Raw genomic sequence first — 26,414 nt, 5'->3', positions numbered from 1 at the left:
AACAGTTCTAATCAAATAGCCGGGCCCGGCGTCACCTGCGGTGTCACAATATCAAATGCAAGTAAGCAATATCTTCGTGGAATATTTTAATCTTTGTCCCTGGAGAGCCAATACTTAGAGCCTTAAAACATATCTTGCAATAGAAATGAACCTAAAGAAAGTATAAGCACGGCATGGCAAATTACAGAGGTGTCAAACTCTGAGAAGCGACGTGCACTTAACAGCGGAAACCATGCAGACCTGTGACCTCTAAAAATGCTGTAACATAATCAAACGACTCCGCTCAACTGATAATTTCCATTTCTTCTTGCAACATGGCCAACCAGGGTCTCTCTTCACTCACTCCAGGGAGCAGTAAGATGAGAGACCCTGGGAACGAGGTTGAGTGTAGAGCCCTGTTGGTAATTTTTTTCATTCTTTTTCAGAACAAGAGCAAGACAACAAAACACAATTTTGCTATTCCATTTTTGGGGGCTATTTAATTTCCTTTCTTCTGCTAACCCTCTTCATTCACCTTCACCTATCTCTTTTGTGACTAGGTGTCACACAATGCCTCACCCCTCTTTATTGCTGTATCTTATCCACAAAAAATTATTCTGTTCCACGACATATGGTTCTATACATGCTAACTTACAGGCAGCATCCACTACCTGTTAAGTACACTAATATAATGCAATATCAAACAATCTAACTATCAGTGAGCAATGGACAATAAACACACTCGAGGCAGGAAAGAATATTTTGCAAATCCACCAAAATGCGAGCAACAGCGATGAAATGCCGCATGAGAACAAGGAACTTTGGGGAAAAAATCAAGAACCGACCAAACAAATATCTACTTTCCATTGAGGTATGATGGATACTTCACTAAGACTAAATTTATAGTTTGTAGTTCGCTCAAGTATATACCGAAGGGCCTAGCTCACAAGTTGATCTTGTGACCATAATTTTCAGTGGAATGAAGCACTGCTCATAAAGCCCATATCCAGATTTTACTTGTTCATAACCATAACCTGCAAAATTAAAAACATTTTGTGATCTTACCGTGAAATAGCATGCACAACTTGGGCCTTTCAATTCAAGCTAGGGTTGTAAAGCAGCGACAGCTACTGTAGTGACCTAGTTAAACATAGATATCAAAGCTAGACTTCCTTCAAATGACCGTAAACTAAACATGAGCAACATCTTTGGTCAAAAGCACGATGAAATAACTGTAGCTTACTTGATTTAAAAACTCCCGCGTCTTCCCCAAATTGAATATTTGAACACATTCGGACTAACCTCCTCAGGAGTAGGCCTACACCGAGTGGTTGCGAGTACAGTCTCGTTTGACAGCGGTTTCTGACAATGGAAAGGGACGTACTAGAAATCTGACCAATCCTCGTTTAGCTTAAAATTTCCCAATCTAAATCCAACATGGCGGACGAATTTCTACTTATGGGGTAGTTTGTTCCCCTAATCCTGAAGCGTTGAAAGGCTGTTTCTTTCAAAGCTACTTTCCTTGACAGAAGGGGTTCAAGAAGGCAAGCTATTTCTTTGTCCTTAGGCCGTCAGAGTAGTGGAGGAGCGTTTACTACTCATGAAAATCGCCGAATACAGCAAGAGATAAAGTGGACTAAGATCAGAGATTGCCTTGGTTATGTTGCCATTGAGAAATCTTCCCTTCCAACTGGGGCAGTTTGTATTTGGTGCCTGAAAACTTCAACTGCAATAAGATGCCGTTACTGTGGGCCTCAAACGTTTTTGTGTCGCGAATGCGCTAGGAAACTTCATTCCAGTATCACCACATACCATGTTTTAGAGTTGTAGAAGGTACAGCAATGACCTGATCATCTCTTTATTTAAAAAAATTAACTCACTTTACTTAAATGTACATTTATACGTACATGTAGTTGTTGCAAACTATTAGCTTTAATATATAAGCTTACACCGTGTGTAAAACATCTGTGTAGTAAAATACGTTTTATCCAAGAACAATCACACAGAAATTAATCTTAACCCCACCTAGTTCAGAAGTAACCTTATCTGCCAACACTATTAATTCAAACTTCAGTCTGCTATCTGCTAATGACTGGCAGCAATGTAGCAGGATACATCCTGCTACATCATGATAGTTTACGTGTAAGCTGGTTTAAGGCCGTTGACCGTACATGTTAGCCAATGTTGTAAAACTAACAAATTGTACTAGTGTACTAATTATAGCTAGAAACAACCAGAAACAACAGATCAGTTATAATTGCTAGCACTATATTTTTTACATTGCCACTAAAACTTTTGAATGTTTCATCATAATCTATTTACCCTTGTTTAATCATATGTATTTTTATTTAGCCTAGTATATTACTTCCAATATAGTTGTATGCACTTAGGAGCCTGCCTGATTTCTTGCTAGGTTAGTTAGGTACCCCAAATTACAGTGCAGCTCAGATATATGCAAACTACGCATACGCATTTTATACGACCATATTTTGCATATACGCGTACGTCAATACGCGCACATATGTGCGTGTATATGCCCACATATACACGTATATACGTGCATATATGTCTCTTTGTTATGCATTCCCATAGGTTTTTTTATGTGAAGCATTGTTAGTCAAACAAAGGACATTATATTTCTGGGAATGAAAATGCTTCAAAGCGAAATTTGCATATTGTTAAAACATCGTGCCAATCAATGAAAGCTATTATATTTTGAGTTTTCAATCACTTCGCAAATTCGCTGACAAACTACCGTTTATTAACACTTGCTTGATCTTTAGCTACCAAAAATGGGAAGAAAATTGAAGCAGTCTCTTGAACTCCCTATTTTAACACGTGAACTCTATGTTTTTACAAGTAAAGATCTATGTTTCAGCACGTGTCGGCAAGTTGTTTGCAAATGTTTCTTTGTCTGAATTAAGCGTTCTGAAGATCCTAGTCAAAAAAATAAAATCTCTGGTTATATTTGACACAGATCATTTATTCAAATGGTAAAATACTCTTTCTTTGACGAAAAAATTGTTTATCCAAGTTTCTATGGTGCGCTGCTCATGTTTAGTTATTTTTTCTGCAAGAAAAAGTTCTGTGTTTCGACACACATTGGCAAGTCATTTGCAAAATGTTTATTGTCTGAACCGTTCTGAGGATCCTTTTTGAAAAAATGATATCTCTGGTTCATTTAAACTGTGAAATAATCCTTCTTTAGCCAAAGAATTGTTTACCAAAGTTGCTATGGCGCACTGCTCACATCTAGTTATTTTTTTTCTTCAGGGAAAAGTTCTGTGTTTCAGCATGCGTCGGCAAGTCGCTTGCGAGATGTTTACTGTTTGAAGGCTACTTTGAAGTATTCCGAAGACCTTGTGGAAAAATGATATCTCCCATTATACATGTACATGTATCTGACACAAACCGTTCATTCAAATGGTAAAATACTCGAAGTTTTTATGGTGCGCTGCTCACATTTTGTTATTTTTAATTTTCTTCAAGGAAAAGTTGGGTGTTTCAGCACCATCTCCAAGTTGCTTGCTTGGACCCTTGTTCACTTTGCATCAAAAAAATGTTATCTTTCGGTTGTGTTTGCTCCATGAAGATGAAATTGCTGAAGCGTGTATCCCCGGTTCTATTTGACAAAAAAACAGTAAATTTATGATTTAACGGCAAAATACTCTCTCTTTTAATTAATATTCAGTCAGTTAATTTTGTGTCAAGTGCCCAATTGCAAAATGTTAGTTTCAGCTTACATTTTACTAATAAGTCGTCTGAAGGCATATGTGCATATACTGTATACATGTGTTCAAAATAAAGAAAACTCTTTCTTGCTCTGGGGCAAGCTGTCAAGCCATTGAAAACAACAATGACCTGTTAAGAAAAGAAAAAAACAATAGGTTAGCTCATACATACATGTACTAATCAGGCATATGCGTATATACTGTATAATTATGTGTATATGCATACGCGTATGTGCGTATATATGTATGTATACGCACATACGCGTATTGGGCTGACGCGAATTACGCGTATTTTTTGGTTCGGATATATCTGAGCTGCACTGTAGTAGTACTGCAGCCAGTTAGAATGTGATTGTTATTATTATGATTTTGCACCGGATGGAATGTTTGTTCCTCTTTTTCTAAATCATTTCATTTTGAAAAAATTTAATCACCACTGCTTGTCTGTGGAGATTCAGAGTATCACCTGTATAGATGAATATGGTAAGATATTTTTTGGTATAAATTTGTTATATATAATTACAAGTTTTGTTATTAGTATGTTAAAGTTGCATAACTGCAACATGGATAATTATTTACCAGTTTATCAATTACACGGTTTTGCATATAGGTAACCATCATTCCAAGAGAATTGCATTCTCAGTTTCAGGTGTGGTGCATCAAGTATTTTGTACTTGTAATTGATTGTTTCTTTTTGAAATGTGCATTCCAGGGTTTTTTCAAGAATAGCAGTTATTCCTATCAGTAAAGTTGGTGGGAAACAAAGGTTGGAACACTGCCTTAGTTTAAAAGCTGAATTACAGCCAGTCCTTGAAAGGACATTTCTCAGTGTAGGGACACTGATAGAGCTGGGATCCTCCTTTGTAACAATGAGAGAAGATGACCTTTTTAAAGAGATGTATGTAACATCATGGGAGAAACAAGACTGGATATGAGGAGCCAAATGAATTATGCTCTTGTTTTGTTTGCAACTGGAAAGGTAAGTATATAGGCAGGTAATGCAACAAAATTCTGACAATCTTGATTTTGTTTTCGGTTCTCTGAAAATACTTTAGAGAATCAGTAAGAGAAATTTCCTTTTTTTTCAGAGTTTGATCTGTACTCCAATTTTCAATTTAGTTGAACCTAAGGAGTAGAGTTTATTGTCTGTGTTATCAAAATGTCAGTAATATTATAGAAGTGGAAGTTATTTGAATTCTGGTTTCCATGCCAGGGCAAAGTATGTGAATCCATACCATACTTTTAAAAATATGTGATATTTATGAATGTGGGTCTTATAAAAGTTGTGAAATTTAACAAATTGACACTGGTTTTTTAAGTATCTGTCCTCTTATTAATGGTAAATTGCATCATAAAGTTCATTGTCAAAGTAGTCTGCAGATCCACTTGCCTTCATCCATACAACTTTGACAATGTAATATTTACGACCAAATTTATCATCAATAAGAACACAGATGCATAAGAATCTGCTTGCTGTGTTTTTTATTTTCATTACAGTGAAACCTGTATTAGGCGGACACCCTTCTAGTGATTGCTAGGCAGACACCCTTACTAGTGTCTGCTTAACACAGGCTGTCAGCTCAAAACAGGTTCTAGTATGTTGTGCAATAATAGTCAATTATTAACCGTTTTGTAACACAGCTTAGCATGTAACATCAAAGAATAGCTAAGACTGCTCATAGCACAATGTCCAGTTGATCACTGCATCAATCTGGAATAATCACTCAGCTTAAAAACGATATTGCTGAACAATGTACAGGAGTCTCAGCTGAACCTTTAGAAGTAAAATGAGCCCTTTAAGTGTCTGCTTACTGCAGGTTTTGTGCAACAAAATGTCTTAATATTGGTGTCTGCATCTGTTTAATTAAGAGGTGTCTGCTGAATGCCGGTTGATTTTTAATTACTGTAAATGTGGGAAAAAAATTTTGGGACTTATTAAAGCTGGTGTCCACTTAAAAGAGGGTGTCTGCTTAATATGGGGTCTGCCTAATACAGGTTTCACTGTTAACAAAATCCAAAATTGTCAAATGGAGGCTTCACTAGAGGAAAACACCGGTTAAAAGCTAAATTGAATTAAGCCAAAATGATCCATAGAATCACGGCCTTTATTCCACTGGGAAATTCCTGAAAACATACTGAATTATTCCCAAGTTTAGTTTATTTTCATCAAATACTCGAACACAGCAAAAAAAAGGGTTCTACTGTATTGCGGTAAATTTTCATGCCAAACTACAATAATTTACCCAATCTTTTTCACTTCACAGTTGAATTCATTATATTCACAAGCTGATCTTCAGGCTAGCTATCTGTTAATCCTGTTTAGATGCAATTTTTGGCTATATTGAGAAAGCAAAATCATATGCTAAATGTCGCTGAAACTGTTCAAGATGATGTCAGCTGTGAGTCTGTACTCCTACTGATGATAAAAATACATGTAAGCCAGTGATCGTGCAAGAAAGTAGGCAGTCATTGTGAACAATTAAATGTACTTGTAAAATTGAGTCTCTCTATAACCACTGACAACAGATGAAGATGGGCTACAAACACAAGACTATATATTTTTGATTGTGACTTGATCTTTGTACAGACAGTTTTGTTGAGCAGACATACATTGCTATGGAGATTAAGAATGAGATCAATGGTAGTAATATAGAATGAAATTTATGAAACCTGGGTTTCAAAACTCCCTAGACTGTTAGCTGGGAAACAGTTATATGTTACGGATGTGGTCATGGTATTTAAGAATTGAGTCATAGAGGGTTATTCATTAACAGTAAGAAAATAAAAAAATCTTACAACATGTACTTTTGGCAAATTATTTGTAATAGCTTTACCTTAGACTGACATCAATAAAATACCGCAAGGGAGCTTAATTTTGAAATTTGTTTCCTTGTAGATACTAGGGAAACTCCAATTGAAAGAAGCCTATCTTAATATAGTAGAGAGCCTCTTCTCTGAGAAAGTAGTGCCCAGGCACATGCAGCTTCTGGATCAAGATGAAGGGAGGGCAGACAGTGCTGTTGATTATAATGAGGAGGAAGTGGCAGAGATGACGGCAGTGGTCAACAGGATTGTTCAAAGCTGTTCCGTTGTTCCTGAAAAGGTCTTGCTTAATTTGGTTTTGGTTTATTATATACTTTTGGATAACATGTCAAATGCAATAACTTATAATTTGCTTGAGTGAAAAATAATGTACAAATGACACAATCCTGAGTTACATGTAAGTCAGGCTGCAGGAATTAATCACACATACATGTAAGACACATTGCTCATTATAGCCTAATACTGTTTAACCAATCTCATTTTGGCTATGTAATTGTATTTTTTTTTTCAGACAAAGCATTTCTTTATCCCAAAAACATCTTTAACCAAATGGAAGTGTGGCGATGTCTTAGGATTTAAAGTACTTGTAGATGAAGCACTTGTTTTCACTGGGAAGAGGATGTGTGGGATGACTGACTTTGCCAGGAAGAGGACAGTTGTCAGGATGCTTGCACGTTCAAAGGCGCCTTTTTTCAACCGAGATACTAATCAACAATGATGAAGGTATATGCGTGTAGAGAAGACTTGTGACATTCTTTTAACAGTATTTTTTGATGGTGATAGTAAACAACACACCAAAGGTGTCCAGGGCTAGGAACTGAGGATATATGATGTCACAGGTCAATGAGTGACTGCCACTGTGACTAGCATTTACTGTTCCCCTGGTTCCATTTGACTGTTATTAGTTATGCAGCCTGCAAGACAGTGATGTGTTGGACAACTATAATGATAATCTCATGACAATCTGCATGCGTGCATTCACTTTGTCTATAGCTGTCAGAGCTAACTAAATATGATCATGTTGAATTCCAACTTGAAAATTTACAAATTCACCATTGATAGTGATTCCGTTTTCCTCAAACAGTATGCAGAATTTTATTATTCCAAGTTGTTGTTTTGTACAATGTAGATTGATTTAAGAAATGTACCAAGATTGATAACTCAGATGCAGAGCCCTTATACAGCTTATTGAATCTTTTGTTTGGTGGCATTCGTGTTTCTGTCATGGTGGTGGTTGCATTAGCCCCCTGAGTAATAAGTTTGAACTGTTGTTAAAGTTACTAGATAACATTATCCGTCAAAAATATATTTTCTTTGATGTTTTTGTATTATCATTGTTTTTACCTCCTTGTCATGTTTAAAGCCTTTTTTGAGATAACAATAACAGACACCATGAAATAATTTTTTGGCTTTTTTGAAATGTGGTCTATATACCAACTTGGGAATAAAGTCAATGTACAGAACTCACTTTTTCTGTTTTGTTTTCAAACATTCGTTCAGCATATGAAGAAACCAGAGAATCAAGTTTTTGGGGATGTCCTCAAAGAGGTAAAATAATTAAAATTGATCAAGTTATAACTTACTAACAGTTAGTAATAATCTTAACAACAAAAGAATGTAGTTCCCATTAACAGCTGTGCTGTCTGTCTTTATAAAGTACTGCCAATTAAAAATTAATTTTTAATCCTTCTCTTTTGCCATATTGTGAGACATTACACCTGATCTCAAAAAAAAAAATCCAGGACTCATAGAATTATAAATAATAAATTTAAAGTCTTGTGCTACACAGTTCCATCACCTATGTAAAGTGCTAGCAATATTGACAAAGATGCTCGTGGCCCATGTTAAATTATCACTTCTTGTAGAATCCATAAATAAATAAAGAAAAAAATGCTGTAACACACTGTATGTTGTTTTAAAGAGTGAAGAAGCAGCCAGTGGAACTTCAGTTCCTGTGGATACCATTTTAAATGGCAAGGTAATATTTAGCTTCTCACTTTAACCCATTGACTCCTAATTTTTATATTCATGAACATGTTCTACACAATGTTTCATTTATGCACACAACCTTAACTTGTTAAAGATGTATGATTTTAACAATTTTTCTGGGGGCCCACATGGGCATTTGTAGGTATTTTGAACTTTTCTTAAATTCACAAAACTAAAAATGCAGCAGGACTTGTAAACATAATTTTTGAAAATAGTTTTCCAAGGGGTCTTTCAGGTAAAATAAAATAAATTATAAAATTTCACTCCTGCATGTTGCATGATTCTTCATATTTACAGGCAAGAGCACAAAAGTAATTATATTGAGTATTAATGAATTTTTTATAATCAATTTCTGTAATATGTTAATAAAGTAAGTTCTAGATTATTGTTTTTATAGGTATCAACCCCTTTGGAGACTGTTGTTGATGATGACGAAATTTTACTTCAGAATGTTCGCCAAATACTGAAAATACCTTTTTGGAACAATATTATGCCCTTTTATCGTGACAAAGTTAGAGCAAATTATGTCCTAAAAAGGACTTGACTGTCTATCAAAATTAATGCTATAAATAACAGTTCTCTTTGTAATACGCTTTGTACGTTCAAACCATGACAAATGGTTATAATTGACTGTGGTCTTTTCATCTTTGATACCTGCAGAAATGGAATCTCATAGGTCTAAAGGGCCAGAAACTGGAAAGGAAGAAGGTGATGAATTATAAATTTTATTTGGCAGTATAAATGCACTTTAGAAATGCAATAGTTGCGCTACTTTCTGATGGCAATGATATATCTCTAAGTTATAATAATTAAAATTAAAATATTTATTTCATGATATTCTTATTGAAATGAGACGTACTGAAAGAAACTATACAGAATTCTATACAAATGTCCAACTAGTGGCTCAAACAACTAAGTATTCTGTCTCAATTTTGTTGATTTCTATATATTTAGGTACCAGTAGTAATGCCAGAATGGACCAGGATGATGTGGACAAATTGGTAAATCTGTTTATTGGGATTAGCTGTGTATTAAAGCACTACAGTACTGACGTTTTTTCAGTTACCACAATGTTTTACACAAAAGGTTTAAGTAAATGCTCAGACAGGCATGTTGGAAAGTAATTCCTTGCAGAAGTTTGTAATCAAATGATGTAATTTGGCAATAAGGTGGATGAAAAGGAATGAAAACTTCTCTTCTAAAAAATGGAAAAACAATACAACGCTTTGTTAGATGGCTTGTGTTTGTAGCCTTTAGAATGCGAGCTCTGATTAGCTTAATATACGGCATTATTCTCCCGTAATGCCCACGGGTCGATTACGGGCCTGCTAAACTAAAGCAAAAAGCCATATAATAAACAACTTATTAACCTCGAACATTCAGTCCATAAGGAAAAATCTCAAGCCACGGCCTTGCCGTATTGACTTTGCTATTAGGGAGTTTAAGGAGCTACGACGACGACGCCGAGGAAAACGTCGATTAAAAAATGAATTTATATGTTACCTACGAATCTCGTGATACTCTTAAGTCATTTACTTTGTTTATGACTGTCAAAAGTATGACGAAACTGAATCTGGGACACAGAGATAAATTTGAAATAGAAATTTCAAACCTTAGCTGTTGTGGTTTACGTTGTTCAGACAACGCGGAATTTGGCCATTTCACGTTCTTGTTTTGCAGGGGACGGCAAAGAAATGTACCAAGAATCATAACGCGCGTGCACAGTCATTGTTCTGCTCATTAAACCTTTTGTTTAGCGACGTTGCCGTTGCCGTCGTGGCTTTCTTAAACTCTCTATTGCTCGGTTAATGCGGCATGGTCCCGGTTTGAGATTTTCCCGTAAAGACCTCACTCTCGGTTAATTAGTGGTAAATATTACCATCCGAATGCGAAATTCATCAAATGTGACTGACTGATCACATGTGATGAGTTTTTAGAATCATTTAATACAAGTGAAAACTTAAGTATGAACTCTGCCTAGTAAAATATCAGTTGTTTTAGTTTCACAGTACTTGTTCATGATTCTTATATCAACATCTGATCAACAGGCTTTGATGAAGAGTTCACAAAGGCTGCCCTGGTTAGAAAAGGTAAATGTCATAATATTTATTTATTTCTTAATGTATTAATTTAGTCAGTAAGTCAGTCAGTCAGTCAGTCAATCAGTCAGTCAGTCAGTCAGTCAGTAAATCAGTCAGTCAGTCTTTCAGTTACTGATTTATTAAGGTTAGGCTGCGTTAAAAGGCAACAAAATAAGCAATATATTGCAAAATTACCATTTATGTTGTGGTGCACATAAAGTAAAAACACCAAAAGCAGCCTCCATGAAGCATTTTCATTGGTTATTTTTAAGGTGGCTCCCTAGGGTAATTACGAACACCCTCCCTATAGAGCGCGAGTTAGAAAAGGAAACTTAGTTAATTTCTCTTAAAGTTTTACCCGAAGAGATTTACCAGTATGGGTACTGTTAAAATAAGGCTTATGTTTTGGTTGTCAACTTTTGGATTAACGCCGTTACCATGGCAACATCTAATCTAATGACAGGCAGATGTATTCCTCATTTTGACCTAAACTCCTTAATATTTATACTTTCCTTTGGTGAAATTGCTTCATACTTCTCCACATCATGGAAACGATACTGCCTGACACTTTGAATTGGTAAAAAGTCAAGGTTGTTCAGACGGTTTTTCCAATAATCTGTAATTTGTCATTATTCTAAATATATTAGATTAGCTCTGAGAGATTTTCACAAAAATAGGGTATTTTATTGGAATTGTTTGTGGTTAGAACTGAGCCAAATTAAAGAAAAATTCACCCAAGGGAACGCGACAAAATTAACATTTATTTGGTCACGCTGACGTCAAAAAAAACAGGAAAACACGCGTGGTGTCACGCGTGGTTATTTATTTAAGTGCGCGCTCATGAATGAATGAAGGATGGACTTGATTGAGATTGTGCTGTACGGCATGCGCAACGGCGTGTGCGGCCTCTACGAGTCTTAACAAAAATGGCTTCGTTCACCAAAACCAGGGAATTTATTCTATTCTACCACATAGGCTTGATTAATGACGAGGATTTCTTTCTCCTGCATCCATTTTACATCTGCGAGACCTATGTAGATTTGCCTCTCAGGCTTAATTTCAACCACAAAACAAAATAATACTGATAAAAAGCTCGATTACAGCAGGATCAGGGTGTTTGTACAACGTGATCAGCAAGAAAAAAAGTTTGATCCTAATAAAATACATTTTGAACAGCAAAAAACAGTTATAGCTCAGCTCAGTACATACGGAGCTCGTCATCTGCGACTGTTCGGCCCGGTACAAATACGACTGTCGCTCACGGTAGATGGTTAAATCGTTTAAATTTTCTGCAGAAATGACAAAGAAACATTTATTTTGGACGGAATTTTATGATTCCATACTTTATCTTCGAACTAGGCTGTTTAAACAGTGAAAAAAGCGTTAAAATGAGGATTAAACAGCTGGCTTACACGAGGGAAAAGCAAGGCCGGAAAGTCGTACTGGAACGCGCGTCATGACGTCAATGGAATTGATATTTACTATTTGCCGCCTTTCTTGTCCCTAATTTATAATTGCTCATCAGGCATTTTGGATGATGGTATCAAAGAAGTAAATTATTCAAAGTGAAAGCATGATGTTCGGACTCCAAAAGGTAGTCGTTGGTCACATGATTTAAAGGAAAATGCATATTTCATTACGCACATCAGTACTGCTATCATAATTAGAATCTACCCTCGTACACATGTTATACGACCCCATTTTTGTTTCTCCTCTGTGGTCGTTGTAAAGGGGTTACATTTTATGGTTTTTAATAACAGTAACAGTAATAGTGATTTAAATTGACTCAGTTCTTTGTTGTTTTAGGTGCTGACAAGCAGTTAGTAGATGGCCTACACCAAGGTCTTACAACAGGTATTTTTACATCAAAGTAAATGTGGAAAAATGAACTGAACAAAATGGCACCAATAGAAAATGAATGGTACTGCAGGGCAGGAAAACAATGAAATCCTGTTGCTCAGTGGGCCAGTACATTTCAGTTTTCAGTTGCCCCCACTAAAATATTAATTGCCCAATAAGTCTGCTTTGTTCATTCCTTATCAACTAAAGGCCGCCGCACACTAGCCGATTTTTTGTCGGCCGACAAAAAATCGGCTAGTGTGCAGCGGCCTTAACAAGACTGCTGAGGCTAATTTCACTTGCCCACCGGACTATCAATCTTCCATTTTCACTAGCCCAAGAGCAAAATTTACTTGCCCTGGGCAATCGCAAGTGGTGTTTTTTTTCCTGCCTTGTATTGAAGCTATCAGCAAGGCTACCTAAAGCAGCTTTCTCCAAAGATAAACGCACTTGGGATTGTTTTAAAAGTATAACGTTTCCAGCAATTTGCAAACTCAACCCAGGAAACACCAAACATAAACTCTTTGATAGGCTGCCCTCCCTCTCCTCTTCCAATGCTGTAGCAACACAAAACAATTCCATGTGGGTAATTTTGCAGTAAGCTCAACATTTAAAGGGGTGGAGCAGAGCAAAACTAATTACTTTTTAAATACATAAATTGTCTCTAGCTGTAGAAAGGAGTGGAACTAGTATGGGCACAATGAAGCATTTTGAATTCCAGTATACGGAGATCAACTCAACAGGCCGTTAATTACATGTTAAGACAGGAATAGAACTTAAGTGGACGGTTTGGAGGGCACTGAAATAGAGCTTTGCAAATATTTCAAAATGAAGCCCTCGACCCATTTCTGACCTGCATGGAATTTGGCCACTTCAAAGAAAAATGACCAATCGGAACCAGGGAAGGTGATCTTTTTCGTATACAGACCAGTGTCGTTTAGGAGTCCAGAAAATTTGAAACCAATTAAGAACCAACACAGTTGAATTTGTGAAGCACCGAAACCTCTATGCTGCCTACTCTACGGATCCCATATTTCCTGGCCAACTATGATTCATAATTACATATTATACACAGTATTTTAACTTGAAAGAGCCAAAGAAAAGACACTTAACCTTTTAACGTTCTTGATCCATTTACGAGGATGGTTCCCCCTTATTCTCAATAAGCGTCTTCATTGGATACTTTTCTTCAAAGTTGCTAGGATCAAGTAGTCAACAGACACAACAAATAAGAACAAAGGCACTCACCTTTTCTAATTTATTATCTTCTAGGCAAGAGGAACCGTAAAGGAAAAAGTTGGAAGAAAAACCTTGAAGAGGATTAATCTTTTTCTCTGACAATTCAGTTCTGGGAACTGTAAATCATTCATCCAACTGACTTTGTCTCGTAATTGTACTAACGAAAGGCCTTGCGGAGGATGCAATTAAGGTGGCTACGACTGCATGGTCAAACAAGATTGATAATCATATCTTCCTTCGAATAGCTAAATAATGTCGAAATGCTCTTTTCATCAATTTTAACCATCGTTCCCGTTCCCGTTTTTGACAAATGTAGATCGATTTTTACTTTTTTCAGGTGTGGTTTAACATGAAATTGGATTTTTTTACAGTACTGAGAAAAGCGTTAAGTCAGTGATTTATATTAAAACACTAATATTACTGGTTTACTTAAAATCGAATATAAATAGGGCTTATTTTACAACTCCTGGCAAATGTTTTTCAAGAACAGTGCCAATGAGGGATATTGGCTGTTATCGCATTATTCAGCTTGTACTCAATAGTGTTTGTAAGTAAGAGCATTGCACATTCTGAAGAATTTCACACTACCACGGTCTCTGTAAATTTCTCTATTTTGTTATAATAAAGCTTCCCACAATGCCACCTTATTTTAGTGTTGTATTTCCCCAAACTCTTTTCACATAATCAGTATTTAAGGTGGCTCCCTATAGTTTTACGATCGCACGCGCACTGAGGACGAAAAGTCGAGTAATCCGCGCGCGCTGAAAGGAGAACGTCAGTGTTTTTGGATATTTTATGAAGTCAACATGAGCACAAAAAGCAAAACTGACAGTGAATATTTTCTTTTGGTATCAAACACGTGGGACGGCATGGCAATCATTTACTCTTCAGCTGTAAAGCATGTCTTGTCCCCCTCTCCGCCGAAAAGTAGTGCTTTTCCATAGTGAGCCACCCTCCTCCATGTGGACTCGAAATCTCCTATTACAGAATTTTTTTGTTAGAACTTTCAAATTTTAGCTTCAAATTTCGTACTTGAAACCACCAGAGATTGGTGCACCTCCGGTTGGTGTCCAGTGTAATTAACACATGCGGACTTACAGTTAACTGCAAATAGCCTGTTCCAGGCGTTTGGTTAGTGAGGAACGGCGGAATGAAAACATGAGAAATATTCGTTGGTGTTTTATTAATCGACCATCGAGCGGGGGAGCCGCGAATTAATCTAGAACCCAGATCTTCCAAGACCAAGCAGAAGGGAGATTTCACTTCTCAGGGTCAAACAGAGTGAAATCTGGGTATGAGATTAGCCGCGAGCCACTCGAGTTTAATTCTATCATGAAATCTGATTGGCCAACAGAAAACAAAAGTTGCTATGTCACAGAACCGTTTTCTGGCTCGAGTTCGCTGACGTTATTTTTCGGTGTAGACAAGCGACAGGCGGAAATACGTCTGCATTCGCAGGCTGTAGAGCACTTTAAAATAATAAACACTGTAGGCTTCCCAAATACCGGAAGGGGGTGCAGTATTCCTTGGAATCATTGGCAGGCGCGTGCCGTCCAGTTCTCTAAATCCTGACCCCATTTCAGACCAATAAATGTCACTTTTCATACCCTTTTCTAGGCTTGACCTCTAAAATGCTGTTTTCAAATATGCATGACCGTTCAGTGTATTCTGCGAGGCAAATCGCGCTTTATCGTGGTATTAAAATTGATTCCTCTCGTTTTTGTTTGAAGATGATAAACTCGACAAAAAGAGACATAAATTTCAAGTAATGTCTATATTATGGTTTATTTCAAATTAAGCCATACTTTCGCGGACCAAACCGGCGAAATCATTCTACCCATTTTCAAACCAAAACGGTTGACAAGCCATAGCCTTCAAAAAGGCGGCACATACCTTATATAGGGTAGAAACCCCTCTCCCCACGCCCTGAATTAGCTTCTTCTCAGTAACAACAGCTGGAAAGTAAGGAACGCATCTTTAGTAATCAACGAATTAACAGTACGCAAAAACATCTCGATCGAGATAGCGAAAAGTCTCAAGTATGTACAGTGAAACCTGTATTAAGCGGACCCCATATTAAGCGGACACACTCTATTAAATGGACACCTGCTCAAGTCCCACCTTTTTTTCTTACATTTACTCCAAAATAAACGTGCATTCAGCGGACACCTCAGTTAAGCGGACACGGACACCAATATTAACCCATTTTGTTGCACAAAACCTGTAATAAGCAGACACTTCAAGGGCTTTTTAATTCTGAAAGCCCAGCTCAGACTCCGTCAACATTGTTCACCGATGTCATATTAAAGCTAAGCAGATTATTCCAGATTGATGCATTGAATGACTGGACATTGTGCTACCGGCAGTCCTTGATCTTACAATATGTTACAATATGTTACAAACGGGTAAATATTATTGCACAATATATTTGAACCTGCTTAGAGCGAACAACCCATATCAAGAGGACATTAGCGAGGGTCCAAAGGGTGTCCGCTTAATACAAGTTTCACCTGTATTAACGTACACCAAGCAAGTAAAGAACAGCAAGCAAGTTAAGTACACCAAGCAAGTAAAGTACACCGAGCAAGTACGGTAAGCCAAGCAAGGAAAGTACATCAAGCAAGTAAAGTACACCAAGCAAGTAAAGTACACCAAGCAATTGAAGTAAATCAAGCAAGTAAAGTACATCAAGCAAGTAAAGTAAATCAAGCAAGTAGAGTAAATCAAGCAAGTAAAGTACATCAAGCAAGTAAAGTACATCAAGGAAGTAAAGTACACCAAGCAATTAAAGTAAATCAAGCAAGTAAAGGAGATCAAGCAAGTAAAGTACATCAAGCAAGTAAAGTACATCAAGCAAGTAAAGTACATCAAGCAAGTAAAGTACATCAAGCAAGTAAAGTACACCAAGCAAGTAAAGTACATCAAGCAGGTAAAGTACACCAAGAAATTAATGTACATCAAGCAAGTAAAGTACACCAAGCAAATAAACTACATTAAGGAATTAAAGTACATCAAGCAATTAAAGTACACAAAGTAATTTAAGTACACCAAGCACGTAAAGTACACCAAGCAAGTAAAGTACACCAAGCAATTAAAGTACATCAACCAACTAAAGTAAATCAACCAAGTAAAGTACACCAAGGAAGTAAAGTACACCAAGCAAGTAAAGTACATCAAGCAAGTAAAGTACATCAAGCAAGTAAAGTACATCAAGCAAGTAAAGTACATCAAGCAAGTAAAGTACATCAAGCAAGTAAAGTACATCAAGCAAGTAAAGTACATCAAGCAAGTAAAGTACATCAAGCAAGTAAAGTACATCAAGCAGGTAAAGTACATCAAGCAAATAAACTACATTAAGGAATTAAAGTACATCAAGCAATTAAAGAACACAAAGCAAGTAAAGTACACCAAGCAATTAAAGTACACAAAGTAATTAAAGTACACCAAGCACGTAAAGTACACCAAGCAAGTAAAGTACACCAAGCACTTAAAGTAAATCAAGCAAGTAAAGTACATCAAGGAAGTAAAGTACACCAAGCAATTAAAGTAAATCAAGCAAGTAAAGTACATCAAGCAAGTAAAGTACATCAAGCAAGTAAAGTACATCAAGCAAGTAAAGTACACCAAGCAAGTAAAGTACATCAAGCAGGTAAAGTACACGAAGCAATTAATGTACATCAAGCAAGTAAAGTACACCAAGCAAATAAACTACATTAAGGAATTAAGGTACATCAAGCAAGTAAAGTACACCAAGCAATTAAAGTACATCAAGCAATTAAAGTACACCAAGCAAGTAAAGTACACCGAGCAAATACGGTAAGCCAAGCAAGGAAAGTACATCAAGCAAGTAAAGTACACCAAGCAAGTAAAGTACACCAAGCAATTGAAGTAAATCAAGCAAGTAAAGTACATCAAGCAGGTAAAGTAAATCAAGCAAGTAGAGTAAATCAAGCAAGTAAAGTACATCAAGCAAGTAAAGTACATCAAGCAAGTAAAGTACACCAAGCAATTAAAGTAAATCAAGCAAGTAAAGGAGATCAAGCAAGTAAAGTAAATCAAGCAAGTAAAGTACATCAAGCAAGTAAAGTACATCAAGCAAGTAAAGTACATCAAGCAAGTAAAGTACATCAAGCAAGTAAAGTACACCAAGCAAGTAAAGTACATCAAGCAGGTTAAGTACACCAAGCCATTAAAGTACATAAAGGAATTAAAGTACATCAAGCAAGTAAAGTACACCAAGCAATTAAAGTACACAAAGCAAGTAAAGTACATGAAGCAAGTCAAGTACACCAGGTAATTAAAGTACATCAAGCAAGTAAAGTACACCAAGCATGTAAAGTACACCAAGCATTTAAACTTAAGTTCCAGAGAATCGACCCAACGTTGGGTCAAACTCAGGCTGCGCGTGAGCCGGTCTAGGCTACTTTTTCAGTCATAAAATGAAGTGGGGCTCTATTTTGGCCTAGAAGCTTGAAACTGAGCGTGCGATCCCTTTGCGTCTGTCAATTTTACCGAAAACCAAGCCCATTACGAGTTAGGTAAGAGTCCCTGGGACTGGAAAATTTCCCTCAAGTTGCTGAAAATCGACCGCTGAGACCGCCTTACGCGCATCGTGATTTTGTCCAACTTTGGCCCGATCTGCCGGAACTTCGGGGATATTTTCCAGTCCCAGGGACTCTAAACTAACTCGTGATGGCCTTGGTTTACAGTGAAAGGGAGAAAGGAAAAATATTTAAAGGCTCAGTTTCGAGCTTCTACGCCGAAATATAGCCTCACTTCATGTTAAGACTGATAGAGTAGCCGAGACCGCCTCACGCGCATCGTGATTTTGACCAACTTTGGCTTGATTTGCCTGTACTTGGGAGATATTTTCCAGTCCCAGGGACTCTAAACTAACTCGTGATGGCCCTGGTTTTCAGTGAAATGGACAGAGAAAAAATATTTGAACGCTCCGTTTCGAGCTTCTAGAGCGAACTATAGCTCCTTTTTATTTTAACACTGATAGAGTAGCAAGACCGCCCTACGCGAATCTTGATTTTGAGCAAATTTGGCTCCATTTGCCGGAACTTGGCAGATATTTTCCAGTCCGAGGGACTCTAAACTAACTGTTGATGGCCTTTGTTTTCAGTGAAATGGACAGAGGAAAAATATTTGAACGCTCGGTTTTGAGCTTCTAAATCAAAATATAGCCCCACTTTATTTTAAGACTTATAGAGTAGCCGAGACCGCCTTGCGCGCATCGTGATTTTGACCAAATTTGGCTCGATTTGGCGGAACTTAAGGAATATTTTCCAGTCTCAGGGACTCTAACCTAAGTGGCGATGTCCTTGGTTTTCAGTGAAATGGACAGAGGAAAAATATTTGAACGCTTGGTTTCGAGCTTCTAGGCCGAAATATAGCGCCACTTCATTTTAAAACTGATAGAGTAGCCGAGATCGGCTTACGCGCATCGTGATTTTGACTAACTTTGGCTCGATTTGCGGGAACTTGGGGGATATTTCCAATCACAGGAGCTCTAAACTAACTGGTGATGGCCTTGGTTTTCAGTGAAATGGAGACAGGAAAAATTATTGAACGCTCGGTTTTGAACTTCTAGGCCGAAATATAGCCCCACATCATTTTCAGAATGATAGAGTAGCCAAAACCACCTTCCGTGCATAGTGATTTTGATCAATTGTGGCTCGATTTCCCGGAACTTGGAGGATATTTTCCAGTCCCGGGAACTCTTAACTAACTCCTGATGGTCTTGGTCTACAGAGAAATGGACACAGATAAAACGTTCGCACGATCGGTTTCGAGGTTTTCGGCCGAAATATAGCGCCACTTCATTTCAAGACTGATAGAGTAGCCGAGACCGCCTTCTACGCATCGTGATCTTGACCAAGTTTGCCTCGATTTGGCGGAACTTGGGGGATATTTTCCAGTCCCGCGGACCCTAAACTAACCCTTCATGGCCTTGGTTTGCAGAGAAATGGACACATGTAAAACTATCGCACGCTCGGTTTCGAGCTTTTAGGCCGAAATATAGCCCTACTTCATTTTAAGACTAAAAGAGTAGCCGAGACCTCCTAACGCGCATTAAGATTTTGACCAACTTTGCCTCGATTTGCCGGACTTTTTACGCATCGAGATCTTGACCAACTTTGGCTCGATTTGCCGGAACTTGGGGGATATTTTTCACTCCCGGATTTTCTAAAGTAACTCCTGATGCCTTTGGTTTGCAAAGAAATAGACACAGGTAAGAGGATCGCTCGCTCGGTTTCGAGCTTTTAGGCCGAAATATAGCCCCACTTCGTTTTAAGCCTGGAAGAGTAGACAAAACCGCCTTGCGCGCATCGTGATCTTGACCAACTTTGGCTTGCTTTCCCGGAACTTGTGGGATATTTTCCATTCCCGGAGACTCTAACTTAACTACTGATGGCCTTGGTTTGCAGAGAAATGGACACAGGTAAGAGGATCGCACGCTCGAACTTGAGCTTTTAGGCCAAAATATAGCCCCACTTCATTTTAAGCCTGAAAGAGTAGCCGAGACCGCCTTACGTGCATCCTGATCTTGACCAACTTTGACTTGATTTTCTGGAACATGCGGGGTATTTTCCAGTCCCGGGGACTCAAAACTAACTCCTGATGGCTTTGGTTTGCAGAGAAATGGACACAGGTAAAACGAACGCACGCTCGGTTTCCAGCTTTTACGCAGAAATATAGCCCCACTTCATTTTAACACTGAGAGTAGCCGAGACCACGCAAATTTGGCTCGATTTCCAAAAACTTGGGGGATATTTTCCAGTCCCAAGGACTCTATACTAACTCCTGATGGGCTTGGTTTGCAGAGAAATGGACACAAGTAAAACGATCCCTTGCTTGATTACGAACTTTTAGGCCGAAATATAGCCCCACCTAATTTTAAGACCGAAAGAGTAGCCGAGACCGCCTTGCGCGGATCGTGACCTTGACCAAGTTTGGCCCGATTTCCTGGAACTTGGGGGATATTTTCCAGTCCCGGAGACTCTAAACTAACTCCTGATGGCCTTGGTTTGCAGAGGGATGGACACAGGTAAAAAGATCACACGCTCGGTTTCGAGGTTTTAGGGCGAAATATAGCCCCACTTTATTTTAAGACTAAAAGAGTAGCCCAGACCAACTTTGGCTCGCTTTCCTTTCGATTTGCTAGATTTCGGCCTAAAAGCTCGAGACCGAGCAAAGATCGTTTTACCTGTGTCCATTTCTGTGCAAACCAAGGCAATCAAGAGTTAGTTTAGAGTCCCTGGGTTTGGAAAATATCCCCCAAGTTCCGGCCAATCGAGCCAAAGTAGGTCAAGATTACGATGCGCGCAAGGCGTTCTCCGCTACTCTTTCAGTCTTAAAATGAAGTGGGGCGATATTTCGGCCTAAAAGCTCAAACCTGAGCGTGCGATCGTTTTACCTGTGTTTATTTCTGCGTAAACAAAGGCCATCAGGAGTTATTTTAGAGTCCCCCGAGACTGGAAAATATATGCCAAGTTCCGGCAACTCGATCCAGAGTTTGTCAAGAATACGATGCGCGTTAGGCGGTGTCGGCTACTCTTTCAGTCTTAAAATAAAGTGGGGCTATATTTGGGCCTAAAAGCTCGAAACCGAGCATGCGATCATTTTAGCTGTGTCTATTTCTCCGCAAACCAAGGCCATCAAGAGTTCGTTTAGAATCCCCGGGACTGGAAAATATCCCCCAAGTTTCGGCAAATTGAGCAAAAGCCGACACCGCCTTAAGCGCATCGTGATTTTGAAATCTTTGGCTCGATTTGACGGAACTTGGGTGATATTTTCCAGTCTCAGGGACTCTAAACTAATTCGTGATGGCCTTGGTTTTTAGTGAAATGGACAGAGGAAAAATATTTGAACGCTCGGTTTGGAGCTTCTAGGCCAAAATATAGCCCCACTTCACTTTAAGAGTGAGAGAAGGTAGCCGAGACCGCCTTACGCGCAGAGCGATTTTTACCAACTTTCGGTCGATTTCCAGGAACTTGCGTTATATTTTCGAGTCCTGGGGAATCTAAACTAACTCGTGATGGCCTTGGTTTTCAGTGAAGTGGACAGAGGAAAAATAGTTGAACGCTCTGTTTGGCTCGGTTTCGGGCTTCTAGGCCGAAATATAGCTCCACTTCACTTTAAGAGTGAGAAAAGGTAGCCGAGACCGCCTAACGCGCATGGCGATTTTCACCAGCTTTGGGCCGATTTTAAGGAATTAGCGAGATGTTTTCCAGTCCCAGGGATTCTAAAGTAACTGGTGATGGCCTCGGTTTTCAGTGAAATAAACAGAGGAAAAATATTTGAACGCTCGGTTTCGAGCTTCTAGGCCAAAATATAGCCCCACTTCACTTTAAGAGTGAGAGAAGGTAGGCGAGACCGCCTTACGCGCAGGGCGATTTTTACCAGCTTTGGGTCGATTTGCAAGAACTTGCGTTATATTTTCCAGTCCTGGGGAGTCTAAACTAACGCGTAATGGCCTTGGTTTTCAGTGAATTGGCCAGAGGAAAAATAGTTGAACGCTCGGTTTAGGGCTTTTAGGCCGAAATATAGCCCCAGTTCACTTTAAGAGTAAGAAAAGGTAGCCCAGACCGCCTAACGCGTACGGCGATTTTCACCAACTTTGGGCCGATTTCCAAGAATTAGCGGGATATTTCCCAGTTCTGGGGACTCTAAACTAACTTGTGATGGCCTTGGTTTCAGTAAAATAGACAGAGGAAAAATATTTGAACGCTCGGTTTGGAGCTTCTAGGCCAAAATATAGCCCCACTTCACTTTAAGAGTGAGAGAAGGTAGCCGAGACCGCCTTACGCGCAGAGCGATTTTTACCAACTTTCGGTCGATTTCCAGGAACTTGCGTTATATTTTCGAGTCCTGGGGAATCTAAACTAACTCGTGATGGCCTTGGTTTTCAGTGAAGTGGACAGAGGAAAAATAGTTGAACGCTCTGTTTGGCTCGGTTTCGGGCTTCTAGGCCGAAATATAGCTCCACTTCACTTTAAGAGTGAGAAAAGGTAGCCGAGACCGCCTAACGCGCATGGCGATTTTCACCAGCTTTGGGCCGATTTTAAGGAATTAGCGAGATGTTTTCCAGTCCCAGGGATTCTAAAGTAACTGGTGATGGCCTCGGTTTGCAGTGAAGTAAACAGAGGAAAAATATTTGAACGCTCGGTTTCGAGCTTCTAGGCCAAAATATAGCCCCACTTCACTTTAAGAGTGAGAGAAGGTAGGCGAGACCGCCTTACGTGCAGGGCGATTTTCACCAACTTTGGGTCGATTTCCAGGAATTTCCGGAATATTTTCCAGTCCCGAGGACTCTAAACTAGCTCGTGATTGCCTTGCTTGTCAGTGAAATGGACAGAGGAAAAATATTTGAACGCTCGGTTACGAGCTTCTAGGCCGAAATATAGCCCCACTTCACTTTAAGAGTGAGAAAAGGTAGGCGAGATCGCCTTACGAGCAGGGCGATTTTCACCAACTTTGGGTCGATTTCCAGGAAGTTACGGAATATTTTCCAGTCCCGGGGTCTCTAAGCTAACTCTTGATGGCCTTGGTTATTAGAGAAATTGACAGAGAAACAATATTTGAGCGCTCGGTTTCGATTTTCTAGGCCGAAGTATAGCTACACTTTAATTTAAGAGTAAGAAACGGTAGCCGAGATCGCCTTACGCGCAGGGCGATTTTCACCAACTTTGGGTCGATTTCCAAGAATTTCGGGGATATTTTCCAGTCTCGGGGACTCTAAACTAACTCGTGATTGCCGTGGTCTTCAGTGAAATGGACAGAGGAAATATATTTGAACACTTGTTATTGAGGTTCTAGGCCAAATTATTGCACCACTTCACTTTAAGAGTAAGAAAAGGTAGCCGAAAGCGCCCTATGCGCAGGGCGATTTTCACCAAATTTAGGTCGATTTCCAGGAACTTGCAGGATATTTTAAAGACCCGGGGAATATAAAGTAACTCGTGATGGCCTTGGTTTTCAGTAAAATGGACAGAGGTAAAATATTTGAACGCTCCGTTTAGGAGCTTCTAGGCCGAGTATAGCCCCACTTTACTTTAAGAGTAAGAAAAGGTAGCCGATACCGCCTTACGCGCGAAGCGATTTTCACCAACTTTGTGTGGACTTCCAGGAACTTGCAGGATGTTTTCCAGTCCCGGGAACTCCAAGCTAACTCGTGACGGGCTTGGTTTTCAGTGAAATGGAGAGAGGAGAAATATTTGAACGCACGGTTTAGAGCTTCTAGGCCGAAATATAGACCCACTTCACTTTAAGGGTGAGAAAAGGTAGCCGAGACCGCCTTACGCCTAGGGCGATTTTAAGCAACTTTGGATCGATTTCCAGGAACTTGCGGGATATTTTCCTGTCCCGGGAGTTCTAAACTAACACGTGATGGGCTAGGTTTTCAGTAAAATGGACAGAGGTAAAATATTTCAACGCTCGGTTTAGGAGCGTCAACGCCGAAATATAGCCCGACTTTACTTTAAGGGTAGGAAAATGTAGCCGACACCGCTTTACGCGCAGGGCGATTTTCACCAACTTTGGATCGATTTCCAGGAACTTCCGGGATATATTCCAGTCCTGGAGACGCTGAACTAACTCGTGATGGCCTTGGTTTTCAGTGAAATGGACAGAGGAAGAATATTTGAACGCTCGGTTTCGAGCTTCTAGGCCGAAATATAGCCCCACTTCATATCAAGAGTGAGAAAAGGTTGCCAAGACCGCCTTACGCGTAGAGCGTTTTGCACCAACTTTAGCTCGATTTCCTGGAACTTGCGGGATATTTTCCAGTGCTGGAGACTCTAAACTAACTCGTGATGTACTTTGTTTTCAGTGAAAAGGACAGAGGAAGAATATTTGAACGCTCGGTTTCGAGCTTCTGGGCTGAAATATAGCCTCACTTCATTTTGAGACTGATAGAGTAGCAGAGACCGCCTAACGCCCTTGGTGATTTTGAGCAACTTTGGCCCGATTTTCCGGAACTTGGGGGATATTTTCAGTTCTACGGCTTCTAAACTAACTCTTGATGGCCTTGGTTTTCATTAAAATGCACACAGGTAATACGATCGCACGCTTGCTTTTGAGCTTTTAGGCCGAAAAATAGCCCCACTTCATTTTAAGACTGAAAGAGCAGCCAAGAACGCCTTACGCGCATCGTCGTCTTGACCAACTTTGGCTGCATTTCCTGCAACTTGGGGGATATTTTTCAGTCGCAGGAACTCTAAACTAACTCCTGATGGTCTTGGTTTGCAGAGAAATGGACACATGTAAAACGATCGCACACTCGGTTTCGAGCTTTTAGGCCAAAATATAGCCCCACTTCATTTTAAGAGTGTAAGAGTAGCCGAGACCGTCTTACGCGCATCGTGATCTTGACCAACTTTGGCTCCATTTCCCGGAACTTGAAGGATATTTTTCAGTCCCAGGGAGTGTAAACTAACTCCTGTTTCCCTTGGTTTGCAGAGAAATGGACACAGGTAAAGCGGTCGCACGCTTGGTTTCGAGCTTTGAGGTCGAAATATAGCCCCACTTCATTTTAAGACTAATAGAGTAGCCGAGACCGCCTTGTGCGCGTCGTGATCTTAACAACCTTTGGCTTGCTTTCCCGGAATTTATGGGATATGTTCCAGTCCCGGGTCCCTAAAGTAACTCCTGATGGCCGTGGTTTCCAGAGAAATAGACACAGGTAAAACCATCGCACGCTCAGTTTCGAGCTTTTAGGCCGTAATATAGCCCCACTTCATTTTAAGACTGAAAGAGTAGCCGAGACCGCCTTGCGCACATCCCGATCTTGAGCAACCTTGGCTCGATTTCCTTTCGATTTGCTATATTTCGGCATAAAAGCTCGAAACCGAGGAAAGATCGTTTTACCTGTGTCCATTTCTCTGCAAATTAAACCAAGGCCATCAAGAGTTAATTTAGAGTCCCTGGGTTTAAAAAATATCCTTCAAGTTTCGGGAAATCGAGCCTAAGTTGGTCAAAATGACGACTCGCGTAAGGCGATCTCGGCTACTCTTTCAGTCTTAAAATAAAGTGAGGCTTTATGTCGGGCTAAAAGCTCGAAACCGAGCATGCGATCCTTTTGCCTGTGTCCATTTCTCTGCTAACCAAGGCCATCAGGACTTAGTTTAGAGTCCCTGGGACTAGAAAATATCCCCCAATTTCCGGAAAGACGAGCCAAAGTTGGTCAAGATCACGACGCGCATAAGGCGGTCTGGGCAACTCCTTAAGTCTTAAAATAAAGTGGGGTTATATTTCGGCCGTAAAGCTCAAAACCGAGCGTGCCATCGTTTTACCTGTGTCCATTTCTCTGCAAACCAAGGCTATCAGGAGTTAGTTTACAGTCCCCGGGACTGGGAGATATTTTCCAAACTAACTCCTGATGGCCTTGGTTTGCAGAGAAATGGACACAGGTAAAATGCTCGCATGCTCGGTTTCAAGCTTTTAGGCCGAAATATAGCCCAACTTTATTTTAAGACTGAAAGAATAGGCGAGACCGCTTTGCGCGCATCGTGATCTTGACCAACTTTGGCTTAATTTCCAGGAACTTGGAGGATATGTTCCAGTCCCGGGGACTCTAAGCTAACTCCTGATGGCCTTGGTTTGAAGAGAAATGAACACAGGTAAGAGTATCGGGGGCTCGAATTCGAGCATTTAGGCCAAAATATAGCCCAACTTCATTTTAAGCCTGAAAGAGTAGCCGAGACCGCCTTACGTGCATCGTGATCTT

General features: G+C 39.5%; 1 protein-coding gene and 1 long non-coding RNA gene across 3 annotated transcripts; both read left to right on the top strand.

The window, feature by feature from the left end:
- Nucleotides 1-1,636: 1,636 nt before the first annotated feature.
- On the top strand, nucleotides 1,637-8,400 carry LOC149095554 (uncharacterized). The gene is made up of 5 exons (XM_089281921.1): nucleotides 1,637-1,812; nucleotides 4,423-4,689; nucleotides 6,607-6,813; nucleotides 7,045-7,256; nucleotides 8,034-8,400. Exons 2-4 carry the CDS (start codon nucleotides 4,621-4,623, stop codon nucleotides 7,249-7,251), a joined length of 483 nt encoding a protein of 160 aa, XP_089138047.1. The 5' UTR covers nucleotides 1,637-1,812; nucleotides 4,423-4,620; the 3' UTR covers nucleotides 7,252-7,256; nucleotides 8,034-8,400.
- Nucleotides 8,401-9,162: 762 nt separating this feature from the next.
- LOC149095553 (uncharacterized) lies at nucleotides 9,163-14,323 on the top strand. 2 transcript variants are annotated; one of them, XR_016204855.1, is made up of 5 exons: nucleotides 9,163-9,230; nucleotides 9,477-9,523; nucleotides 10,571-10,612; nucleotides 12,410-12,457; nucleotides 13,715-14,323. It is a non-coding gene; the product is annotated as an uncharacterized LOC149095553 (long non-coding RNA). The 2 variants fall into 2 exon arrangements; XR_016204854.1 differs by lacking the exon at nucleotides 9,163-9,230 and having other exon boundaries at nucleotides 9,392-9,523.
- The last annotated feature ends 12,091 nt before the right edge of the window (nucleotides 14,324-26,414 follow it).

Source organism: Orbicella faveolata, unplaced genomic scaffold (genome assembly GCF_042242905.1).
Source record: "Orbicella faveolata isolate gen_17 unplaced genomic scaffold, um_ofav_v1 contig_50, whole genome shotgun sequence".
Taxonomy (NCBI): Eukaryota; Metazoa; Cnidaria; class Anthozoa; order Scleractinia; family Merulinidae; genus Orbicella; species Orbicella faveolata.
This window is presented reverse-complemented; position numbering and strand designations above follow the sequence as displayed.

Excerpts from the sequence above, each read along its gene's own strand:
- LOC149095554 (XM_089281921.1), top strand. The coding sequence starts at position 4,621 with ATGGGAGAAACAAGACTGGATATGAGGAGCCAAATGAATTATGCTCTT. Across the intron at positions 4,690-6,606 it reads TTTTGTTTGCAACTGGAAAG|ATACTAGGGAAACTCCAATT; the intron begins GTAAGTATATAG and ends GTTTCCTTGTAG. Across the intron at positions 6,814-7,044 it reads GTTCCGTTGTTCCTGAAAAG|ACAAAGCATTTCTTTATCCC; the intron begins GTCTTGCTTAAT and ends TTTTTTTTTCAG.